A 14,624-nucleotide genomic window follows, 5' to 3' on the forward strand; every position below is an offset into this window, starting at 1 on the left:
GGGAGGAGGGAGGAGCTTCAGCCCGAGGCGGGGAGGAGGGAGGAGCTCCAGCGAACGGGGAGGGGGAGGGAGGGAAAAGCGGAAGGGAAAGTCTGGGTGCAGACCCCCGATTTTCCTCAGCTCGTCCAACCGCAGGAGGGGAGAGGCGCTCTCCGGGGCAGAGGGGACCGGGTGCCTCTCCACAACCTGCCCTTTTACCGAACCGGATATTTCTACCATCCAGCTTTCCTTTTTTTTTCTGCTTGGATGTCTGTTAGATCAATTAGATGTGTATCCACATACATTACTGAGCTGTACTAAGACATCTGTAGGAGATCCTGGCAAGGAATCAAATGCCGCTTCATTGAACAAGTGCAAACTGAGGCGTTGTCATGCAGTGATGTGGAAACCAGGTGGCGACTGCGGATTTCGGCAGTGAACAGGATAAACAATGAACTGATCTCCTGGTTACCAGACACCCACCAGACACTTGAATTAATCCCCATGAAGCTGGTTTTTGATGCAAAAGATTAGTAAAGTCTAAAAGATGCAGAAGTTAGACTGGTGATCTGTAGGAATTCTTGGTGGTTCTTTAAGGAACAGTTTGTCAGTTTATTGTGGGGGTTTTTTCCCCTTGCAAAATTCTATTTCTGATGATATAATTCTAAACCCTCTATCCTTTCACTTCTGGTTTAATTTACCCACTATAGTCATGTTGTGTTTTTATTTTAATTGAGATAGTGGAGGAGTGTTTATGTAGGGCATTATCTGTAAATACCCCCTATCCCCCATAAGTGTCCTCACTAACTCACAACAGCTTTATGGTTTTCAGTAGGTCTACAGTAATGGTCAAGTACAGGTGCTTCAAATGTGTCAACTTCATTCTCCCTGGATTACTTCACACCTTTATTCTCCCAGAGTAATTAAGTCTGTGCTGTTACAGCTGCTATTCACTGTAAAAAAAACTTGCTCACTGTGAGGCCAGATAAGCATGTCACAACTGCGCGAAATTACCTAAGAAGGAAAATCCCCTTTCCACAAAATACATCTTAATGGTTTGCGGTGACACTCTTTCTTTATCACGCCGCGCTTGAATCCCAAGGTGTGTGTATGAGCAGTTCTTTTTAAACTCAACAGCTGAATAGCACATAGCTTCTACCCTTTTCCGCCATGCGGGCTGTAACGCATCCGCATGGTATCCGCCTTCACTAGTATTAAAACCCGATATTTTAACGGAAGCTCAGAATTTAAAACTAGCAAAGACGAATGGTACCGCAGCCTGGATTTTAGATCCGGACCCAACATACGGTACATTCGACCCGAAAGGTGGAGGGAAAAGCGCATTTGTGCGGAACACCAATGGATTTTAATCATGCATGACAAAACTCAACGTTATTTTAAATCATGGTTCTTCAAGTGTGGCATGCAATTTTTGTCTCTTAAATACTGCGTGAGGGGAACTGTCAACGGACTAGTAGTAAATCCTCGCTTTCGGCGAAAGAAGCAATGGTGTCAGTAAGACGAGGTAGCGAGTCCGACAATTTAGTGTGTTTGAGTTGAGAGTGGTCGTCTTTGTCCAGCTCGACCAGGTGGCCTTCTTTGCGCTCTTCGTAGCGTTCTTCCTGTGGACGTGGGAGGAAAAACTGTGATCAGGAAGTTTCCGGAAAAGATCTAAAGCACTGTTCGATTACTTGCTGTAAATGGAAGTCGAAGTAATGTCGTACGAAATCTAGTTTACGGGAAGGTACTAGAAACCTTTCTTTTTAACCACGTGCACAAGCGACAATGATGATATACTTGCGTTTTCCTTTTACATCATTTATGTGGTTGGAATAATTTCAAATAAGATTTTTTTATTTTAAAGATTGTGTTATAAACGTTATCGGGATTTTCCTGCATTTCCACATTCCTTTTATTGGGTCCAAGTAAAGGATACACAATCTTGGGAAATTATTTTAATGTAATGCTTTTAAAGATTTTTTTTTAATGTGACACACAGGACCGTTTCCCCCTGTATATATTGTGAACTCTGCTGTAAGTCGTGTGAGCACAGAATACGAATTTAATTACCAAGACCATTTTCCTCAAGTGTAGTGAACAGAAATCTGAGAATGCTGAAGGCTTTTGCTGACAGAACGTTGCATTTAATCGTGTCCTGTGTGGCCATCCTGCTACAAGTCCTCTTGCGACCACCAGGTGGCAGAAGAAAACAAATGCAGTGATTGTGTTTTCACGGATTGGAGCCTTGTAAAACCAATGCTTTCAAGCTCACTATTTATTACGTTTGTGCTTTTAAAGAACACTTTGATTTGATCGCGTCTTTGCGAAATTTGATAAAAGTATGAAAAGAAATGGACACTGGTGTTTCAAGTGCACGCTTTTTTGGGAAACTGCAAGAATGTGAAAAATCGTAAATGCAGTTGTAAACAAGGGATCTTGCTGCACATAATACAAAAGGTTCACCATTAAGGTTAGTGCTGGACTGAGATTCATTATTCATTCAACCCATCTATCTCACAGCTCGATGTCAGTGCTCTGGTAATGCTGTATACCAAGAGAAGATTTGCATATGGCTGAGAAGGTACAACCAACCTGGTACTCTTGAAAGAAAGCAAATATGCAAATAAAGATGGATTTTATATGGATCCCCCCCTCCCCTTCCTCAGTATAAAGTAAATGGAAAATGTGTGATGTCATTCCTTTGACTTTTTCTGTTTTTATGTGTCTGATGGGCTGCTAATGGCTCTCCTATGTGTAGTGACCAAAAAAAAACAACTCAAAAACACAAAAAAAAAATAAAGCTTGCGCACATTGAGTGTCAAAGGTACATTGTTACAAACAGCTTACAAGCATCTACTTACCTTCACAATTACTAATGTACTTTGAGAAGAAAGAAGTCTTAGTTTACCATTTACCGCCAGTTGACCAGAGAGAAATCTGAAGGATTTTTACTCTGGGTTGTGCTGGCTCTCGTATTGGGATGAACGACCACCGTGGCGATTTATAAATGAAAATATAAGCATAAAGACGTGTTAACATACTGCACTCCTACATGCTCGACTAATGTCTTTTTTCGAATGCACAATTTTTACTGTTGTATGTTTTTCCACATAGTAGTATATATCTATAAAAACAAATAATGATAATAGAGAATTAAGGTAATTTGAGGGAATAAAAGTAACTTTATTATTGGTAGGCTGTACAAATTCAATTGTGTAGAGCAGGCTCTGCAGGGAGCGCTGGGACTGAATTTTTTTTTTTTTTTTTTTTTTCCTCTGTTAATATCAATGTAAATAATGATTTAATAAGGCCAACTTGTAGCTACTTAACCTGTTTAATAAGAGAAAGTGGAAACTTCCTACAGATGGTGATGTAATAAAATGTTCTGAAAATTAAAGATTAGAGGTATTTTTTATTGATTTGCCTGTCTTTTTCCTTCACATTTTGTGCATGCATCTCGCATAAAGCAGAGAGTTCAAAGTTGTTTAAATTTCAAAGGGAAAGCTGCCTTTTCTCACTCAGAAACCCAGTGACCCCATGAAGTCTAAATCTGTTTTCCTAACCTCCCACACTGCAAAGCAGGGGTGTCCAATGTTATTTCAGAAGGGCCAGTATGGAAGCAGACTTGTTCTTACCCAGCACCAGCACCCGATTTAAAAATAAAAATAAAAAACAAGGCCTTGACTGAAGACTTGACTAGCTGAATTGGGTGTTTTAGCATTGTGGTGGAACAAAATCCTGTACCCACACCAGCCTTTCTCTGAAAACCATTACACACCCCTGCTGCGAAGGCCACACGGTGCCGTGCACTGCGAATGCGTGCCACGTGCGTCCATGAAGTGGACACGGGGGACGGACTACCCACGATGCAGCGCGTGGTTTAGAACGTTAGCTGCACCACACTGATGGAGCGCCTGGTGCACGGCGCGGGGAGCAGCGGTGGTGGTTTGTCCCGGTGGCCCTGCGGCTTGCTGATGATGAGCAGGGGGTTGCTGTGGCGCAGGACGTCGTCGCACACGGAGACGCCGTCCAGGAAGTTGCGGAGCTGGGTGCGCAGGTGCCTGTTCTGCTCGGCCATACGGGCCTGCTCCTGCTGCAGGCACAGGTGCTCCTTCAGGGCCGCGTTGTAGCGGTGCCAGAAGCTCTCCAGCGGAGACACCTCCTGAATGTTCTGGAAAGAGGAGGACGTTTGGCTTTCAAACGCCTACGAGAACGCGTTCCCTTTTCTGAGCGTGGCGTTTGTTGGTTGGTGCTGTGTGTGTGTGTGCGTGCGCGCGCGCGCATAAGTGCATGTGTGTCTGTCAGAAAGAGAAAGTGAGAGAGACGAGTTGAATGTTCTGGAAAGAGGAGGATCTATTGCTTTCAAACACCTACGAGCACGTACTGCCTTTCCTGAGCATGGAATTTGCTGGTTGGTGCTCTGTGTGTGCGTGTGTCTGCCAGAGAGAAAGTGAGAAAGAGGCAACCTAAATGTTCTTGAAAGAGAAGGATATATTGATTTTAAACATCTGAGCACACTGGTCTCTTTTCTGAGCACAGAATTGTTTGTTGTGTTTTGTTTGTGTGAGAGAGTGATATACCGAGTGTGTAATTTGAGTGTGCATGCCAGTCACTGCGGACAGTGCTACCTTGACCATTTCCTCAGACATGGGCTCCATGCAGAGGCTGTTGAGCAGGACCTGCTCCTCGGCGCTCTGAGAGGTGGAGTAATACACCTTCTCCCGCTCCTTCTCCAGCCTGCGGCATGCCTCCATCAGGCGCAGCAGCTTCTCCCCCTGCACCAGAAACACTGAGCTTAGCAAAGCCACGCCCTTCACCTGGCTGGGCGGGGCCACAGATATTTGGTTTGTGGCTGTAGGCTTCAACTGCCATATTCCTGTACGATTCCTATCATCCAGCCCATTTTGTCGATTTACAAGTACAAATGACGTACGCAGGCAACTACGTCTCCAGTTAGTGTTGAACTAGCATTCCATACAACAAACATTTTCACTTGAAGGCTGTTCATATCTTTGAGGGTATCTATGGAACCGTATATTAAAGATATCTATGGTTATTAAAGAGCCCACTTGGACACTTGACTGCCCTGGGCCTAGGAGATGCCGGGAAAATATTCAGTAAATATGACCCTCCATGTGCAGTAGAATCATCTGGGCCGGTCAGCGGATATGTAACACCACAAGCCTTCAGTACTTTGATAGGTTCACCAAGCAGAGCTGTGTGCCTTGTTTATCTGGTGTGTAAACCAGGCTTGCCTTGAGTATGATGGCCTGTATCTTCTTGGAAGTGGCGTTGCAGTGCTTGACCAGGCTGGCGAGATGGTTCTTGTCCCTGACGCGGGTGGTGCACATCTGCACTTTGAGCTGCTGTCCCTGCATGGTCACCTCCTCTTTGACCGCCCGCAGGCCCCCCAGCGCCGAGAAGCACTCCTCCTTCGTGCAGGAGAGCCGCGCCCGCAATGCCACGATTGAGTCCTACCAAGGGAGGGTTTGCGTTTGTGTCCGCAGACATGCAGCCGTTGTGCAAAACTATCGCTGTGGACGTAGACCCCCCAGACTGGGGTAGGGGTGGGGGGTGGGGGGGGGTTATGCCCCGTTTAAATCTAATCGGCGGACGAGAGCTGGGGGCTGGGAAAGCCCCGCCCCTCTGACCTGCAGCTTGTGGAGCTTCTTCACGTGGAGCTCTATTTCGTCGACGCAGAGCTTGTCGTGGGCCTGCAGCGACTCGAGGGCCACATATTGGTCCTCCGTGCTCTCTCTGTAGCTCCAGACGGTGTGCTGGACCTGATTCCACAGGAGCTCGACGTCCCCCTCCAGCTGGACCCGCAGCGTGTTGCGCTCCTCTGTGTTCTGTCAGACACAGGACCAGTTGCAGTTAGGTAAGTGTCCTCACTGTCCCCGTGTGTTGGTACTTATCGCGTAGCTACGCTCGGTGGCTCGTGTTGTGTGTCTCCTGCCAATTTACAGTTAGCCTGACTCTGCAAGTAGATACCGCTGTATGTATGATCCGTGTATTTCCTTTCAGTAAGGTAGTCTGGTCTTAAAACAGACTCCCTTTCAGTGGTACGGTTCAGGTCCAGTGAGGTCAGTGTGCAGTGCAGTGGTGTGGTTTAGGTCCAGTGAGGTCAGTGTGCAGTTCAGTGGTGCAGTTCAGGTCCAGTGAGGTCAGTGTGCAGCGAAGTGGTATGGTTCAGGTCCAGTGAGGTCAGTGTGCAGTGCAGTGGTATGGTTAAGGTCCAGTGAGGTCAGTGTGCAGTGGTACGGTTCAGGTCCAGTGAGGTCAGTGTGTGCAGTGCAGTGGTATGGTTCAGGTCCAGTGAGGTCAGTGTGGCATACCCTATTTTCGATATCGACGCAGGTGCTCTGGAAGTCCTGTCGCACATCACTGTCCACCTCACTGTAGTACTGGTCAATGGCAAAGTTCACCTCCTCCAGGTACTTACACTCCTTCTCATGCTGAGTCAGGATCAGTTGTCTACACACACACACACATACAGCATGCCCCACAGGGTTATTAATTAATTGTGCAAGCTTGCTAAATTCATTCTGAAACACGCATACACACTGCACGGTGTGTGATTTTTCAGAAATCATCAGCGGCGCACAGGAAGCTTGCCTCTCCGCTCTGAAGTCTTTGCCGATGATCTCCAGCATGCTGCTCCACTGGCGCTCCAGTGACGACACCCTGCCCTTCTGATGGTCCAGGAGCTGATCCACACACTGCACGTAGGAGCTGAGCGCGTGCGCCGACTGCTGCTTGGTCTCCTTCAGGTCGCACAGCATGCACTGCGGTGGACACACGGGGGGAGACGCGCGGATGCACGATGAGCCTCAGCGTTACTGCACACGACGGAGAGGCCCGGGGAGCGGGGGAAGGGGAGGCTGCGCCTCCTCGGGGGAGCAGGGGAAGGGGCGACCGCGCCTCCTCGGGGGGGAGCTCCTCACCTTGATGATGCTGTCCTTGTGCCCGAGCACCCTCTCGAAGGTGTGGCTGAGCACGGCGATGTCGCGCCGCAGCTCCTGGGCGCACGCCTGCCTGAACACCGCCCGCCACTTCTCCGTCAGCTTGTGCTGGTTGGTCACGCTGTTCTTCTCCTCCTTCTGCAGCTTATCCTGGGGGACAGGAGACGGTGATGGAGTAGGGGCGCAAGGAAACGTGGGGAGGTGGGGAAATCTGGAAAAAGATCCAGTATTGTGTGGAGAGGAGAGGGGAGAGGCAGGAGAGGGGGCACAACAAAACAGGCGAGGATCCCCAAACATACACATCTCTACCTGTCTAAACATTCTCAGTATGCACAACAACATACCCTCCAAACACAAGCATTTTATAATTCCACTCTTCTATTGATGTAATGGCAGGAGGTCCATACACGTTTATGCCCATTAAGGACAACTGAGAGGCAGTGCGTCTGAAAAGCGCAAATTTAGAAAGCTAAAAGGATCAGGACATTGTACCTTGAGGAACTGTATAAGCATGGCCTGTTTTTTCTTTGCCGCCTCCTCCTCTGCTAAGGCTTTCTGCTTCATATAGAGTTCCCTCTCTTCCTCTGTCATGGGAACTGACTTTCCCTTGCCTTTCTTCTTTTTCTTCGCCATGCTTCCCTACTTCTCTTTCCTTATGGCAACGTGCAATATCTGTTTCAAGTCCTTTCCTTTCCCCTTGGGGCCAACTGCTTTCAAGAAATGTTCAGAAGCTACACATAATGTGACAAATTGTAAATGTTTATAAACAATGTTACCAGTCAAACAGATGTTGATCAATGGCAAGTGAAGTACATTGGGAATTATCAGGTTAAACTAACTGTATTTAAGTTAGTTCCCAGATAGCCAACAATAGCATGTACATTTTCAGCTAAGTTACCATAGTGTTAGTGTTAATACTAGCTGTGTGTTGCAATTAATGTTTTGAAATGCAAGCTTAAATTTGCTGACCAGTGTTCCCCTCTCTACTTAAGTTACTTTGTCTTTAAAGCCCTTTACATTTGCCGTAACGGTATTAACTTGCTACAATGAAATTACGAAGTATCAAACTGGTGTTGTTAAAAAGTTTAATACGCTAAATTGTCTAACGTTACTGCAGTTCTATTGCACAGAACTTTTAAATATCAGTTATTATAATAAGAAGTTTTATATAATAGATACGTTTGCAAATTATTATGCATGTCACCCCACTCGTTTTTTCTTTTCTTGTCTTACCCGATTTGACGAGAGAAGCAGGATTACAACGGTCATAACAGCAAGTTTTGTAGTATTATGTAGGAATTTGTGTCCGTTGTTATGACGTCAGGTCACTCGTGCACGGACCTGTCTCCATCTCACGTCACAGCAGAAGTAAAAAATGTCATGCAACGATTTTATCCCGCACTTTTTCGCTTACTCTTGTTTTTTAATTAGCACATAATCGTCCTTTTTTATTGAGATTAAATTATTATGTCTATATTTATATTAATATATTAAACCTACAAATATTATATATCCAAAAACGAATCCTACACATTTCATTATTAGCAGGAGTTGTTCTGTGGGAGTGAGGAGAGTAAATTGGCTACACTGATGGGGGGTACTCATGTTTTGAAGGGGTTTTGCAACACGGGTCCACTTCTGTAACGGACCAGGCTCAAAATTGCGTCCCACGCGAGTGTGTATCCGCCTATCCGCTTGCGATCAGCGGGTGGCAACCATGCACATAATGGTTTTGTGTGGTTTATCGGTATAATTAGATTTTCAGCGGTCATTGTGGATTTTATCGTAACACTGAAGTAACACATTGGAGGGAGAAAGGAAATAATACAACTAGTCGAGTTAAATAGCAAATAGCAGTTTCCAGCTTTGTACAGTTTGTGGTTGGCTAGCCAGCTAAGTTCGGAAGAAGCTACGCAGTGTTACACAGGTTAGTAGGAGTGGCTGGCTAGCTGATGCGAACTAAAATGATTATGAAGTTTAAGGGGATGTATGTATTTGATGTCATTGTGCAATAAGTGGTACTTTTATTTACTTGAATACGTGGTCTTGTTGGAAACTAGCTAGATAATGTTTAGAAGTTAAAAGTGGCATTTGGCTTAATTACTCACGATGTAGCTACCTAATGTTAGCATTTGCTCGCTAATGGAGCAAGTGAACGCTCGCTGTATAACGACACGCGTTTGATTTAGTAATATACTTTACATTGCACTTGACAAGTTCTATTACCTTTTAGCCAAGATTATTTCTAGGTGAAAACAAGCAGTTGTGTTGTTTTAAACTTGTATTAAACGGCAAATAAAAGTGTTCACTTTGAACCTTTGGGACTTCAGTCTGTTATCAAATAATTAAGTTTTTTTTTAAGCTGTACCAAAATTATTAATCATTATTATTATTAGTATTCATTTAAATACAATTATTGGTTAAGCAAAGAGGAACATATAGGGAACCTGAAAATGCTTAAATGTGCTTGTGTTTTTAAACGAAACTGCATTTTGACCAGCCTTGTCCGTGTCTATTGTTCGGTAAAAGCAATGGAGCCATCAGAAGGATCCACCCCTGATTCAGGAAGCCAGGAGGTAAACCCTGTCTACCTGCAGCAGCTACGGGAACTGGACATTCCCGAAGAGGCTGCAAAGCAGGTAGGCCTACTTGACCTTCAGCTGAGCTGAAAAGGCTCCTGGGTTTTTGGAGCATCTTGCATGTTAGACGTAATGGTCGCTGTCACAGTTGTAGCACCTCACGTGTTTGATTTATGCCCCAGTCTTATTGCTATACTGGAAAGCGCCTAGAGCAGTGCACCAGGTATTTCTGCACTTAATGTCTAATTATATTAACTGGTCTGATCAGTTTTGCACTGAACATCTGTAACGTTACCCCCTACTCTGTTCTGAGGCTCGCCCCCCCCCAAAAAAAAAAAAAAAAAAAAATACACTTGGTGTTGTTTATTATAATGTCCATGTATTCACTTTGGAGAAGTGCTTACCACATAAAACAACCCCAGATGCACTGTCAAAACAATGTGGCGATGTGTCAAGCATCTTTTGTCACTGGTTAACTCATGCAACTGCATGATTTGATGTCACTTCCTTGTGTCTTCTGGACTCATCCCAGAGCTGTCAGCTGCCCTTGACTCACGCTGACGGGCCCATTTATCGGTCTGCCTATATGCGTGTACCCAATCCACTTTACCTGCGCCTTGCATTGTTGTAGGGTGACAAGCCCATCTGTCTTTATTTTTAAAGGAGAGCAGGACAGTCCACCTGGTTATCTTTGGGTTTTTTCTTTCTTATTGTCTGCTCTATTCAGACGTGCAGGGTATAGCTTGATTCTGACAGGCACAGATCCTGGCAGAGAGGGTAACAGATATGGGGGCCGCAGCTGAGAAAGTGGCGTTTCGGGGATCGAACCCACACCCGTGTGGGGTGGGGGGTGGGGTGTTGCATATTGAGAGTCGCCTGCCCTGTGAACCGTGCCACCCACACCCCAGCTGTCTTACCGCGCGGCGTTTAATTGCACCGTGTCCCGTGACGTTAATGTCGGCTTACAAATATAGGCTTGTGTTGATTTTTTGTTGTTGTTTTTCTTTTCTTAGGCATTGCTGCACACCAGGAACGTATCCGCCGAGGAAGCTGCCATGTATTACTTCAACAAGCTGGAAAACGAGGTGCCGTCGTCTCTCCCGCGTTCGCAACAGTGTATTATTGTGCGGTTCTGATTGGTCTGGGTCTAAATCACTTTTCCCTCCCTTTTTTCCAGTACGAAGGTGATGAGGATCTGATGTTCAAGATGGTGTTTGTGGTGAACATGGACCTGTCTATGGGGGTGGGGAAGGTTGGTTTGCTGCAGTTATTAAATATCTTGTCTGATAGGATCAGAAATGCAAGTTTTAAGTGTTATGAGATTAAATGTATACTGAAATGAAAGGAACCAGGTGTTCCATAATTAAAGTCATAGTTGGGGGGTGGAAACTGGTAATTATTTCATAATACAGTTAAGCGCATTCTTTGATATGCCACATTTAAGCCTACTTATAGCTACCTAGTTTGGTGATTTTTATGTCTTCCATAATGGCAGACAGCTGAGGGTTGCAGAAACATTTCAAATGGAAACCAGTTCCTTTTCTGCTTGATACAATTATTCCACCCCATAATGGATTGATGAACTGTCCGAGGCAAGCATGCGTGGGCACGGTACTCCACTCGGGGATGGGCTTCGACTCTGACTCAGACTTAGGCACAGCTCACCGTTACTGCATTTACTCCATCATTTGGCCCAGTGGCTCCCAGGCATAATTAAATGGGCGAGGGCACCTATACCGTTCAGCTGCCAGCGCAGCTGACTTACCGATCCGTCCTCTGCGCAGGTGGCTGCTCAGGTGGGTCATGGCGCGGTGGGGCTGTACCAGGCCCTGCAGGAGAAGAACAGCTGGAGAGAGATGGCTTGGAAGTGGGACCATGCCGGGTGAGTGCCAGTTTCCACAGGGTGGCAGATCAGGCAGCGGGTAACCAACCAGCAGTCACCAAGCCAGACTATACATCTTCAATCACATTACATAGTTACCCCTTTATGCAGTTGTAGAAATACATTAACGCACATTGGACTGACATAGAAGACATTCCTGAAGCTCAGTATGGCCACAGAGTTCATAACCCATTTCTTGCTACTGTGTTCTGATAGATATATTTCATAGAAGACAGTTATTGCATTAATGCTGTGTCATGCTGAATGAATAAACTGCCTGCTCCATGTCTTAGAGTTTAGCAGTACCGCAGGGATGTGATATGGTTTGACGTAGCATCCTTGTCACGGTGCTTTCTCTGTACAGGGCAAAGAAGGTGGTGGTTCAGGGCAGTAACATGGCTCACCTCCTGGAGCTACAGGCTCTGGCCATGAGTCTCAATCTGCCCACGTACCTGGTGCAGGACGCTGGCAAGACTCAGGTAGGCTGGCTAACCCTTGGTTGTTGTCCTCATATAACAAGGACTTGGATTAACAGAGTCAATAAAGTTTTTAATAAGTTTTAACTGGATTTTTTCCGCTGATAATTATGGGACCTTTTTGTCCCCAATTTCTGTGGTGTCACTGCATAAAGATCATTTTCCAAAGTGAACTATACATCATGGTTTCCACAGTTTATGTATGACTGTATAACTGTTGTCGTCCTGTATAGGTGGAGGCTGGGTCACGCACTGTTCTGGCCATTGTCGGGGAGGAAGAGATGGTGAACAACGTGACAGGGAGCCTGAAGCTTCTCTGAGAGCCGGGATGCCAGGTGTATGACTGTGCAGGGCTGCAGACCGACCAGCAGAGGGCAGAATCTGGTTATGGCAGAGGGAGTCCACGCGCAATCGTTTAGAAAAAAGAAAAAAAAACGGGAAATCATAAGACACAGCCATTTTTGTTCCGTTCCCTCTCTCAGCCATCAACCGGAGGCAAAAGAAAAGCAAGCCAGCCTGACTCATGAGAAAGGACCAATTTTTACAACCAAACCAGGGTGGCTGCATATCAGAAAAAATAAGTTTACAAAGAGACAGAAGCCAAATTTTGTGGCAAGAAAGAAGCCCAGAATATAATCATTAAATTAAATAAGAAGTTGACAACAATAATGTATCTCATCCCTAGTCTCCTAAATGCTGTTTCCCTTTAGCAGACTGAAAAACACTATTCCCTGTATAATCTTGATTGATAAACCAGTGAGCAAATTTAAAGCAGGATCTTCCTGTTCATTTTACAGTAAAGGTGACCCGTTGTTCTGCTGGGATTGGTGTCATTTCAAGGAAAATAACGACATGATGACGCATGTTAATGCCCATCCTTTAAAGAAGTACAGTGTCTTAACGTCCAGTTCTCAGTATCCTGTTATAGTCTTTGCTGATTACATTTTGTTTGGAGGAAGGAAAAAGTTACATTCAATCTGTTTCTTTACAGTTTTTGGACATTGGGTTTGCTACATTTTATTTATTTGTGCTTCTGAAACCTTGCAAATGTTTGTGCTTTGGAAATTTTTCATGCTGTACAATCCTATTTGACACCACAAAGATCTACGGTTATTACATATAACGGGAGGGGTTGTTGAAATTGCTGTTTTAGTTCAGTTTACAGAACAGATGTGTAACTTCACACGATCTTGATGTGAGTGGAGGACATTGTTTTGATACCTGAAAGGACTCCAGTCATCCTGCATGAGCCCAGATGGTGCATAAAGACTATACACTCTTGCATCTTTACAAGATTTTTATGCAAGCGAATGGAGTACTTCCTGGAGTTGTAAATAAGTAGCTAACATACAAAATGCAAGTATCGTTTATCTTCTGCCATTTTGTTACTTTCTATAGCCACCTCTTTGTGCTTAAGTGACCATTTTAATGGGTATTGTGGAAATATTGTTACATCTGAAAACAAATTATTCTACAATATAAAGTGCTGCACTGATATGCAGGAAAATTTAATTTTTAAATGTCCAAAGGTCTTTGTTGCAAGTGATGGAAAAAATTAACTAGTGAAATGTTTGGCAATTTATGTTTAAACAGGAGTGACCTGAATGTTTGTTTTTCATGATTAAATGTTTTGAGTCATTTCCAGTCCATAGGGCCAGGTACTTTATGGCTGTTATTTTGACTTATGCATTTGTCATACTTTGCAGTCACGCCATTCAAGAACTGACACCTCCCCTTTTATTTCAGAACCATTCTGATATGGTTTGAGCTCTGGAAAATGTGGATAAATTGACCTACGTTCCTTTCTTTCTGTATATTTACCCCTGTGGCTTTAAGGCACGCAGCAATTTCTATTTAAAATTTGAGAATTAAATAGCAGTGGACAGCAACAGCAGAACTGCTCTGACGCCATATTACATCTTGCTTACACCATGTGACCTGACTACATCGGTATGTAGCCTGTTCACTGTTGGTACAATAGGGCTATTGTGAACGCAGCCTCGGTTTGGCACGGTTGCTGGGATACTTGGAAAGGGGTCCTATATAATAGATATTTAATCACGTGCTCCGCCTAGGCCGCGGAACAAAGGTTATCCTGTTATTACAACAGAATACTTGCCTAGAACGTTCCTCAGGAGGAAATGGCCAGCGTCTTTTGGTTCTATCAGCCAAAATAGAAACATAACTTAAACTTGATTAACCGTGTGAATACATCGTGAAGCTTAAAAAAACATGGGTGCACGAAAATTTACATTTGATCTGTTTAGTTTTAAATGTCGAGACAAAAACTGCGAGCTGCAACCGGAAAAATAGCCGTCATAAAAAATAGTCCAAGTTCGCGTAACTATCAGCATGTCTCCAATGGCACTTAAATACCCAAATCTATCCTCATTTAATGCCGATATATCACGGATTCATAACGCTAGCCGAAAAAAATTAACCTTGTTCCAATTACGTCATAGACATGGGGTATTGGCCGCCCTCCCCCACCCCCACCCCCACCACAGCCTTTTGCTTATTTGGTCACTGAAAGCTTAGAAAACCATTGGCGGTTAAATATTTATCTATAAAGAATAACAGTTAATTATTCATTGAACGAAACAAGACTAAAACGTTAATCTGTGACTACAATTGAGAGTAAACGTTTTTTACTCCGTCGTTTGCGTAAAATGTATACGTATTCCCTAACAAACTTCTTGGTGGAGCAAGTTCATCCACGTGATTACGGTTAAGGTGCAGCCACGTA

At 44.6% G+C, this 14,624-nt stretch overlaps 2 protein-coding genes across 4 annotated transcripts; one reads left to right on the forward strand and one right to left on the reverse strand.

Annotated features, from left to right (window-relative positions):
- Positions 1 to 3,371: 3,371 nt before the first annotated feature.
- On the reverse strand, positions 3,372 to 8,532 carry LOC118210947 (dynein regulatory complex subunit 2-like). 3 transcript variants are annotated; one of them, XM_035387489.1, is made up of 9 exons: positions 8,175 to 8,532; positions 7,434 to 7,651; positions 6,924 to 7,091; positions 6,595 to 6,764; positions 6,315 to 6,453; positions 5,631 to 5,828; positions 5,235 to 5,453; positions 4,608 to 4,754; positions 3,372 to 4,150 (listed from the first exon to the last, which is right to left on the reverse strand). In XM_035387489.1, the coding sequence occupies exons 2-9, from the start codon at positions 7,572 to 7,574 to the stop codon at positions 3,860 to 3,862; spliced, it is 1,473 nt and encodes a 490-aa protein (XP_035243380.1). In that variant the 5' UTR covers positions 7,575 to 7,651; positions 8,175 to 8,532; the 3' UTR covers positions 3,372 to 3,859. The 3 variants fall into 3 exon arrangements, with proteins under 3 accessions (XP_035243380.1, XP_035243379.1, XP_035243381.1); XM_035387488.1 differs by having other exon boundaries at positions 7,434 to 7,672; XM_035387490.1 differs by lacking the exon at positions 7,434 to 7,651.
- Positions 8,533 to 8,579: 47 nt separating this feature from the next.
- Positions 8,580 to 13,527, forward strand: si:dkey-19e4.5 (UBA_like_SF and PTH2 domain-containing protein). The gene is made up of 7 exons (XM_035387491.1): positions 8,580 to 8,868; positions 9,471 to 9,580; positions 10,534 to 10,605; positions 10,698 to 10,772; positions 11,305 to 11,402; positions 11,767 to 11,881; positions 12,112 to 13,527. Exons 2-7 carry the CDS (start codon positions 9,473 to 9,475, stop codon positions 12,196 to 12,198), a joined length of 555 nt encoding a protein of 184 aa, XP_035243382.1. The 5' UTR covers positions 8,580 to 8,868; positions 9,471 to 9,472; the 3' UTR covers positions 12,199 to 13,527.
- The last annotated feature ends 1,097 nt before the right edge of the window (positions 13,528 to 14,624 follow it).

This window comes from Anguilla anguilla, chromosome 13 (genome assembly GCF_013347855.1).
Source record: "Anguilla anguilla isolate fAngAng1 chromosome 13, fAngAng1.pri, whole genome shotgun sequence".
Lineage (NCBI taxonomy): Eukaryota > Metazoa > Chordata > Actinopteri > Anguilliformes > Anguillidae > Anguilla > Anguilla anguilla.